This window comes from Solanum stenotomum, chromosome 3 (genome assembly GCF_019186545.1).
Source record: "Solanum stenotomum isolate F172 chromosome 3, ASM1918654v1, whole genome shotgun sequence".
Lineage (NCBI taxonomy): Eukaryota > Viridiplantae > Streptophyta > Magnoliopsida > Solanales > Solanaceae > Solanum > Solanum stenotomum.
Window position 1 is genome coordinate 51,739,512 of NC_064284.1, and position 11,235 is coordinate 51,750,746.

General features: G+C 33.7%; 1 protein-coding gene across 1 annotated transcript; it reads right to left on the reverse strand.

Moving 5' to 3' along the window:
* Positions 1-6,108: 6,108 nt before the first annotated feature.
* LOC125860182 (uncharacterized protein At3g28850-like) lies at positions 6,109-7,421 on the reverse strand. The gene has a single exon (XM_049540080.1). The coding sequence runs from the start codon at positions 7,419-7,421 to the stop codon at positions 6,228-6,230; it is 1,194 nt and encodes a 397-aa protein (XP_049396037.1). The 3' UTR covers positions 6,109-6,227.
* Positions 7,422-11,235: the final 3,814 nt, after the last annotated feature.

The window sequence follows — 11,235 nt, forward strand, 5'->3', positions numbered from 1 at the left end:
GGGCAATGAAGAAGCTTAACTTGGATTGGGGCGCCGCATCGAATCAAAGAATGAAAGACTTGAATATGCTTGATGAGTTTTGCCTGAAAGCTTATGAAAGTTCAGCCTTGTACAAAGAGAAGATGAAACGGTATCATGATCAAAGAATTGAATAGCGAGAATTTGTGGTTGGTGATCTTGTGCTTCAGTTCAACTCTAGGTTGCGTTTGTTTCCAGGCAACTCAAGTCCAAATGGACTGGGCCATTTTTTCTTACAAAAGTGCTCCCCCATGGAGTGGTTGAGCTTGAGAACGGTGAAGGAACAAGGTTCATGGTAAACGGGCAAAGGAACAAGATATATCTGGGAAATGCTGAAAGTGAGCAAGAAGTGATTGAGGCTTACAATCTTGATGAAGTATGAGTAATCAAGAAACTTACGTTGTGCAGTGACGTTAAATCAAGCGCTACTTGGGAAGCAACCCAAGATGTACAATATATCCAATGATAGGTTTATGTTTCCCATTAAGTAGTTTTTTTGTTTAATTGCGGCTCTGTATCAATTTAGATAGGTGTTTTAGGTTTTTTTAGTGTTGGCTAGAATTAGCATAGTGTCCGTGTCTAAAAAGTGTCCAAAATAATGTAAAAAGAATAGCCTAATGGTTACTACATCTGCAGGTACGCTATGAAAAATCTGCAGAAAATGATACTTGGCATTTGGTAGGGTTGTGGGACTTTACCATTGCATTGCACTAGTATGACTTTGGGTTGCTAATACGTGGTGTGAACTTATGTTATACATGACCATGGGAGCCTAAAAGTGAGACTTAGTGTAGATACGATTATGGGATCCTAGCTATGCATTGCACAAGTTTAGGTTAGGGTTGCTCATGTGATAGTTCTATATGATGATATTATCTTATTATGTAATTATGCATATGAACTATGTGTTTTGAAGATTGGAGTATGTTTTATGTTATGTTGGAGACTATGCTTGTAATATTGATATTTTCATTTATGTTATGATGAATTGTGCATGGTTTGTCTTATGAGCTACATTCTCCAACTATTTCAAAGATGATGTTCGAAAGTGGCATGAAGTATGGTTTTAAACTAAATGTCCCTTTTATCATGTTTTAAGGATTTTCTTGCATGGCTTCCATACTTATTACATTTTGTGCTAACCCATATTTCTACATTTTCTAGTAGGCTTTGGAGATATTGGGTTCCATCCTCGTGGCTAGGTTCATAGGAGATCAAGAAGAAGAAGATTGGTGAGTCCTCATTGTATTCGAGGGCTCAACCACATGTCCTTTATTGTCTTTCTATTATGTTTTAGACTTTGGTTGTAAGGGCCTTGTCCCTAGGATTGTATTCAAGAGTTTTATTCTAAGTAAAATATATAGATGGTTTGAGACATAGTGTTATAGACTTTCTCTAATTTTATAAAGAGTTTGATTGTAAATAAAAGTTTTAAATTTTCTGCACTTTTTCCTATGTTCTTATGTCATGATATGCTAAGGCCCCTTCGGGGTCAAGTACACCGTGTTACGACTAGGGGTTGCCCTCGAGTCATGACACCAAGAAAGCCTCTTCAAAACAAGCCCAACTCGCAAATGGTGCATCTTTAGCTCTACCCTCTTTCCACTAATCAAACCAAGTCCTAGCAACATTCTTCAGATGATATGCAGCTGGTTCAACTCGCTTAGTATCAGCAACGTGCATGACATCAAATACCATTTGTAGTTCCTCAATAAAGTTCTCTGGATCATAAGTAGTGCTCGAACCCGTGAAACTTAGAGGATTCATCCTCAAGAACTCTCAGATCCTAGAAGTATCAGCCACTTCCTGTCTAGCTCCTCTTTGTTGTCCAGTTTTGTTGGTCACAACTTGTCTCAACATCCGGATAGCCTAAAAGAACTCATCATTAGTAACTTCTCCTTGAGGTTGCACTTCAGGTGCATTTGGTAACTCTTATTCCTCAACATTACGTCTAGTAGGATGACCTCTGACAACTCTTCTTGGAGGCATGATTACCTGAAAACACGCGCAGGCACAAATTACAAGAAACTTTTTAGAGATCAAACTCTAACGCACGAAATAAGTGTGAAGGATGTGAGAATATTTCATAAGTGTTGTAGCCTCCTAATTATAGATGTGGTGTGCTTCACACCGATAACTAGGACTCTACTGACACAGATTCATAGACTCCCTAGGACTCTTGAACTCTGGGCTCTGATACCAAGTTTGTCACACCCCGAGCCTACACCCTGGAAGTGGTCGACACTTGAAAACCATTGTTGGCCCCAAGAGAACCCTTGGTCTGGCTTACTTACTCAGCGAAAGACTCTATGCATATTTATAATGATCAATAGCACTATACTCACTTGAATAATAAAATACTGATAATGCTTAAAAGTCAAACATTGAACTTGGCCAAAAATGGTAACTCAAGTCTTAACATATGAAATTATAATGTAAAGACAACTGAACTTCTAACTGTCTATGAAGTCTCTAAAACAAAGAGCGATGTCGAGACAAGACCCCCGATCATCCTAACAATGAAAAATACTGAAAGGAAAGTAAAGGAGTCCTCTGGAATGCAAGGAGGCTCACCAACAGACTCTTAACTGCACAATGGATCAACGATACGCTGGATTCTGATCCTAGTTACATGTGGCTGCATCATAATAAGATGCAGGCCAACTGGCATCAGTACATTGAATGTACGAGTATGCGAGTTGGAATGCTAAATACAACATAGGCTTGAAGGGAATCTGAAGAACTTACCTGGCTCAACTCAACTCAACATAACTGAACTCATTTCAATAAAAAGCAATTTAAAACAAGTGCAATATAAAGAAAAGTTGTTTAAAACATGATGTCAACATTGTTTGTATGCAAAGATACACTAAAACTCGTAAATGTATGTAAAAATACAAATAATTTTGTATATAAGAATACAATTACTTTTGTGGGAGTTTCTCTAACCGACAACCATCACGTAAGAGCTATTGTGATGATACGACGTTTTGCCTCACCCTGCCAGGGCCATCCTATATCTTGCCGTGGGTATAGAACCTGAACTACTAAGTGGATCTACAAGTATATGCGAAAAAGCACTAAATGAATCATCTAAAAAGTATGACACTTTTATACCCAAGATGGCTACATGGTTTATGGGGACTGTGAGTTGTCTGAACTCTCCCCCATATCGGTGCTCAATACTACTCCCAAAAATATAATATTAGCTCTTATTTTTAAAAACATACTTCTTTCTGTGATTTGAGATTAGTGCTAAAAAACATAGCTCAAAGGCTATCTTGGAAATCAAAGTTTCCCCTCTTGCTTCATTTAGAAAGTGATTTCTCTTTTTTGAAGACTAACCCGAAGGCTCTTTGGAAACTCAGGTTTCCTTCCTTGTTCAAATGTGAAAATATTTTAAACCCTTTGGGAATACATAGTCCTCATATACTTTTGAAGAGATGAACTTCAAACTTCACTCTTTACTCTTTAATCTTTACTCAACTTTAACTTTAAGTCTTAAAACAAAGTTAAAACATTTGGAAAAGACTTTGGGAAAACTCTAAGAATTTCTCTTGACTTGTTTCTTATCTTCTAGGCTTGACTCTTATCTTTCCTTGAATTGAATTATGGATTCAAGGATTGTGATTTGTTATAGGAAAGACCTCATCATGTTTTGGAGTTTTTTTATATAGCTAAACATGAGAAAATATCAAGAAATCACTGTTTAAAAGCTGGTCCGCGACGCGGAGATGTATTTAAATTTTTGGTCGCGAAATCAATTTTGGGGCAGAAAGGTCCGTGACCGCTCCGCAACGCGAAGGAATTTTTCCCAAATCTGGGGATGAGTCCGTGACGCGGAGCAAGTGCCCAGATTTGCCCGACTAATTTTCTTCTTCGTTTTCCAGCCCCAATTCGCCTAAATTTGATTCTTATTCTCAAATACTCTTTAGATTCAGATACCAGCAAATGTACCCAAGAACCCAACTCAAAACCACTCCGAAATCGACCTTAAACTCACAATAATTCCTCAATATCATCCTAAATTTAAGAATGAAAGTAAATTCAAGAATACACATCAAGAACATTCAAACTTTCAATCTTTAGGACGAATTCACGCTGAATTAAACATGTTTGGCACGTGGGTGAACGAACCCAATGCTGTGTAAACTCACATACCTTGTAGGGATCACCCCCAACGAAATTCACAAGCTAAACTCGACAATCTTGACGAATCTTGCTTCTCTTCTCCTTTCTCCTCTTCTTTTCTCTTTTCTCCAAGCCATAGCGTATTTTGGTAAAAGCGTAAAATGATATTATTCTGATTTGACCCTAACTTAATTACCAAAAATAAAATAAAATAATTTGACAAGGAAAAGACCAACCTACCCTTTTAATGTCGGAACTGGACTTTCTTTATTCCAACAACCCAGCCTCAAAAAAGCATAACACATTCATACGAACTTGGAATCGCGCAAACTCAGTGGCGTTGGAAAGACCAATCCAAGATATTTCCTACCATATCTGGAAGTACCTCTAACACATCATGAGTTAAAAGTTATGACCATTTGAAGTCGGCCAAAACTCAACTTATTCTAACTTACCAAAGTTTCCAGATTTTCACTCTTCCCAAAAATTATTATTTTCAACTATTAGCTTCTTCCTAGTTATTTTAATTTGCAATATGTTACATGAACGATTCGGCAATGCAGTGCATGTCTAGGAAAGTAGTTGAAAGGAACAAATAGATTCAAGTAGAAAGGAAAGACGATTAATTGAATAATAAACTTATATACACGAGCTGGTTATTGCACTAACCATATTTTGTATTGAGTGTAATTGTTTGTATAAAGTTAAATAAGAACTCGAGTTAACCTTTTTAAGAGGATGAGAGATCAAATAAGTAACTACTGAAATAGTGAATGAAGTCTGGGGTATTGTGAGTAATATTATCCTTAGAATTGAAGTGAATTCTTTCTACATAGTGATTGGATTCCTATAAAGGGCTTGTAAAACCATAAAGGTAATCTCTTAATGCTCACAAATCGCACGAATTATTTGTCGTATGAATTTTGTGTCTGATTAATAATGTGTTAGCTTGGGTTTGCCCACCATGTGCAAAGTGGGAAATGTAAGTTTTGGGTCGTCTGTCGCCCATTTGAACCGACCTGACCCAATCTGTTTTTACCATATCCAATATAATTAATTAATTAAATTGGATAATCCTAATAAAAGGACAGAAGGGAACAATTATATTAACAATTCAACATCCCCTTATAATGCTCCTAGTTGGAGTAACTTTAAGAGATGTATGAAAAAAAAGACAGAAACAGGAGAATGTTGAAACTCGGTGAAATGAAAAAAAGTGAAAATCAGAAGTCATCTTTTTTCCAATATTAAATCGACATATACACATACACTTAGTTTGTGAAAAAGAATAATCTTCGTTTCTTTGTGATTCAAAGAGAGATCTGGAGCAATTCGTTTCGACAACAAAATCAACAACAAATAATTCTGCTGCAAGTATTAAGGTACACATGTTGTTGTTTTTCTATTAAAATTCCTTCACTTTAGTATATTTTATGTTTTGTCAAATTTATCAGCATATGATTTGTAATTGTGAGTTTCCGCATGACACCTTAATAACTTTCGAACCTAACACTTATAACTATATTCTTTAATCCTTGAAAGGACTTGATCAAAAAAGTGTAATGTCCATAAAGCAATCATAAGAATTACACTGCCTGAGTTACTGTTTGACACTTAACAACATTCTAAGCCAGTGCTAGTAATACTACAAAACAATGTGGTTTTTTTCTGCACTGACTCGTTCCTTTATGAGAGGCAGATGCAGCCCTGTTTACCTCAAATGTAAAATAGATTCAACTATGAAAACTAACGGTTTCAATGATTCTTGGAAATGTGATAATTGAATCAATATAACTAATAATAGAGCAATCAAACAATAAACAGAAAAACTATACATTGTGGCCCACCTGAAACACAAAGTATGTTGTAGTATCACTATTAGTGTAAGTGTTAAATTTTTCCTGTAAAGAGAAGATTGTATTACAGGATCTAGAGCATGAAAAGAGGTTCCTCGATTATAATACTGCAACTACATTATCTTCCTAGCACAAACAAAAACTCCTTACTATACAACAATTATCTTATCAAAACAATTAACAATATAAGAGAGGAAAGAAACAGGAAAATTTTGATGAACCTTAATTACAACAAATTGGACATCGTATAAGTCCGTTCTCATTACAATCCGGGCATCTTTGGAAGCCACGTTCATTTTCCTCAAGTTCTAATTCGCCGTACTCTGCTTCACAGTAGATTTTACAACTCCCCGAGCATGTCTCACATGGCACAAACCTAATATCTCCACAAGCCTCACAAACTCCATTTTCAATAACACTGCCACCACCATCCTCTCGTCGTTCACAATTTTCTACTAACTTCTCAAGCTTCCCATCCTCGTTCATTTTTCGTATTTCATCAGCCCCACCAGTGTACTTTTTCCCCAAGAATACCCTTGGTAATCCCCCTCGAGCATATTCCTTTCCCAATAATTCTTTCAATTCCTCCTTGAATCCTGAATGCATTGAAATATCTCTCTCGTCAACCTTAACGCCTAGTCCCTTCAAAATCACACGAACGTGACAACAATCCTCATATGTTTTCCTTACCCCTCTTAGACTTGTAAAGTAAATAACCAATTTGTCCTTCTCATGATGCACTAATTTATACTCTGTTGTTGCTGATTCAGACTCATCATCCAATCCCTTTGTGTCTTGGCTGACTAATGGCTTTAGGTAAAAAGGGTTAGCTGGTGGAAGCTCTTCAAGTGCTTTTCGAAATTTATTAATCACTTCAGGGTCAAAATCAGACACTATAGATGTGCCATTCGAATGTAAACTAGATTCATTATCAGCCATATTTGGCGAGTTTTCATTAGGAGAAATAGGGAAAGAGAAAGTATGTTGATGATGATGGTCAGAAGGTTTAAGAGGTGTAATATCTTCAAGACCTTCCATTAATTCCCATGCATTAATAGTTTCTGGCGCACCTGGTGGTGTCCTAACTTGTGTCATAGGAACTACAACAACTTTAGGGATTTTGTGGTTAATCATTTGTGACCATGTTCTTGCCTCAATCAACAACTCATCTTTTTCGGCATTGTAGTCATCGATTTCGAATGCAAAGTGATCATTTCTGAGACTTTGACTCAGGTTCATTGAGTCAAGTTTCAATGATCCTAATGTGGAGGATGTGAGATTCACCCTATGTTGTTGTTCAATTTCATCATTAATCCCTTTCTTTTTGGGCATGTACATTGAGTAACTTCTGCGTACATGAGAATATGGGGTGTGGCAATTTTGGCATACTTTTGGCTTCGATGTTCCACAACCCATATTGATTTAATTTGATGGATCAAATTGGGAATTTATGCGTTGCTATATTTATAATGAAAAAATCACAAAGGCGAAATAGGAAGCTTTTGTTTTGTGGGAAAAAGGTACCAAAATCTGCATTAATGGATCTGTTTACAAAAGTAAAAGGCTTATCATAATTGAGGAGATGACAAGAACGTGAACAAGAAGACTATGTGTGAATTAATAGCTTAAAACAAAAGAAAATTAGAGTTTGAGGTTGATGGAGAAATTCTAGGGAGAGAGAAGGAACAAGGATAAGAAAAACACGAGCAACTAATTATTTGTCATTATTTTTTCCTTCCTTGAACACATTTTTTCTCTCTCCGCAACATAATTGGCGGGGTTTCCCTTTCCTGTGTAAGAAAAGATGGGAAATGGACAAAACAGAAAAGACCCTATCACTAGCAACAATGGGAATGAGTGGTAAAAAAGAAATCAACCTTTTTTCACTCAACTTAGAGAGTTAGAACGAGGAGAAATGGATGGATGAAAAAGGTCACTAGAATCAGGGTACACAACCAAATTTTGTATTTCAATTGATTTCTCGGAGGCTACCCTATCTTTTTTATACATATATGAAAGATAATATATTTCCCATTTGGAATATTTATAATTACCATACAAGTCCATAAAATCTTTATTACATGGAGATCAAATAAATTGCAAAGAGGTCCAAATCATCCTACATCCGAGAGATACTCTACTAACAACCTTCGAGAGAAAAATCAAGGGAGAAACAAAATTATACCATAATATTTATTAATAAAATATTCTTATTTTTAAATATTTTGTTTGTAATTTATGTTTATTTTCCATACATTATAATTTATTGCAAAATAATCACTATTTAAGAGTTCCGAATCAAAATGAAAAGATCCAAACTAATGTCTATAAAAAAAAAAAAAGAGAGACATGCTAATGGACGTTTGGTTAGTTTTAACCCGTAGCGCATGAATTTCATGAGCTAAGCTATAACTAAAACAGTTTTTTTCTTAACAAAAAAATAATAATTCGATTCTTTTGTTATAAAAAAGAAAGAAAAGAAGAGACATCGCTTTGTTTATGCTTCAATTAATGGATTACATATTGGATATTGCATTCATATCTAGTATGATTTATAGAAGAAGCGTGGTATATGCAAATATTCCCAACACATTACATCAGATAGTGAAAAAAAAATTGTCTCCAAAAGATGTCTCACATTATAAACTACCAAGGGCTTATATTTATTTATTTTGAATTATATACATAACGTTAATATTTATTTTCTTCATCCAAAAATTTAAGTGACACTGTTTGACTTAACATAATGTTTTAGAACAAAAAAAAACTTTTCAAATATGTGATTTAAGAAAAAATTGATACATTTATGTGGCTATAAAGGTTCATTTTATTATGGGCGAAAGAAGAATTTTAAAGTTAAATTACTTTTAACTATGGAAATATAACATTCTATTTTAGACCGATAAGGCCTCATTGGTTTTCATTAAGATTAAGACGTCTAAATCTAAATTCACATCTGACTGATTAAGATATTCACTGTAGATTTGAAAACTAAATTATGATGATTGTTTGTTTTTAAACATTTAATTTATATATATATATATATATATATATATATATATATATATATAATTCTTTAATATGTAAACTCAATAAATATTATAATTCAAATATAACAATAGTTAAATATTACATTAACAAATTATTAGAAAAACCATTATTTTTTTATAAACATTCCGATATATGGATTTATAAATAAAGAGAAAGAATATCACATAAATTAAGTCAGAGATGGTATAAAAAACATATTTGTAACATATAGAATATAGTAATGAACGTAGAGATGATGTTTTCTAACTATAAGTGATATAAAGTAACTGCTCATTATCAAACACACGGAGCAGGAGGAAGAAATGATATCAACTAACAGTTGATTATTACACTAAAGCTGCTTTTGGCTCAAAGTTTAAAGAATTGGAGGAGTAACTTATTTTTAAGATTTTATTATAATATCTTTTTACTAAGTGTCTTAATCTTGATATCTCTTTAATATTATTTTTTGATAGTGCTAAATTCATAGTAATATGTAATAATATTTATTGTAATATTCTTCCGATAGTTGTTTTAATCTGAATATTTCTTTAATATTATTTATGATATATTCTAGATATAACATATCTTGGGTTCTTTGGTACATATATAAATTTTCCTCCATTAATTGTTCTAATAGTTTTATATCTACCATAGATTCTATCCAATATTGTAAATATTCGTAGTTCATTTTAATCTGAATTTATTTCTAAATCATACCATTCTATTCTTTCGGAGTCTAAATCATGTAGGTTTATTTCATACCATTGCTAATTTAATATATCTTCTGATTCGTAATCATGAAATATTTTTTCCCATATCATTCTCCTTAATTCAATTATTTCTATACCGTTAAGTATATATAAGATTAAAGTTTCATAGTTTTTTATCATTTCATCATGCACGTATGTAGTCATGTTCGTTGTTATGCGAGGTTTTTCAATTATTCCTTCCTATCATATTCATAATCGATTAAATTCATATTAGATTACTATGAACTAGATTATCTGTCTATCAAGTTTTCCTGTCACTACTAGCATCGTACTTTAGCGGATACCTCCTTCTTATCAGCGCCTCAACTTTGTTTACTCCTCTAAACGGCTTCCTAGCCTACCAGTTTCAACATTAGGATGACATAGTATAGAAGTTTTCTCTCTGTTTCCAGTGTGCTAATAAACTAGAAATCATGATTCAAATAATTCTAATACATAATAACTAACATAAATTTATTCAATCATATATATGATATTCAGGAATATATGAAATTAGTTCCGCATATTTTTTGAACAATATACCTTTGTCTTTTGCTTATTCATGTTATCTGAAATATCTGATTGGATTTCAGATTGTGCTCCATTTATCTAATTACTAAATTTTTAGTTGAGAGAGTTTTCTTAAAGAAAGTTTTATTACGTTAGGCATTGCCTGCCTTCTTTAAGTTACATATCCTTTCTTTATATAGAAAGGATTTTCATACTACACTACAATAATGTACTATTCACCTTAACACTTGTCACCTAATAAATTACACCCCCTACCATCCTTTACACATGTCCATCCTTATTATGACTCACTACTTATCATTATGACACACTACTATTCACACCATACTTTATTGACTTTTTTACAAGACAAATAATTTTACTCTTATCTCATCGTTTTATTTTGTCCGCATCTCATCTTCATTGTCTTTTTTTTTTATGTTCTCATCATCTTATCTTCTTATCATCTGCTTCCGTCTTTATCTCTTTATTCCAGCTGGACGTCTGGGATTATATTATCTTCTCCGTTACATTTTGAACATATATGGTCAGAGTATTTGTGTCAATTAGCTTGCAATATCTGGTTAATAATTCTACCGAAATAAATCCTTCTTTTAGTGCTTGTGTCGTTGGTCGTTCTTCTAGCTTAAGTAGTGATAAAATCCATCTTTGGACTTCATTCATATCTGCTTTCCTTAGCTCCCTTGAATTGGAATAAATCATTAGCTGGTCTCTTGCATAGTAGCTCCATATAGCGTTTCCGTTTAAATAGTTATTTGCTAGCTCTTGTATAATCATTGATATACCAATTATTCTTTTGTTGGCATAAAAACTTGGTATCTCTATTTTGCATATCTCTTCTTGTTGTCCGATATCCTCGGGTATAATCATATCTTTAGTTAATCCTATCTTGATAACCTGTATTGGAGGTTTTATTT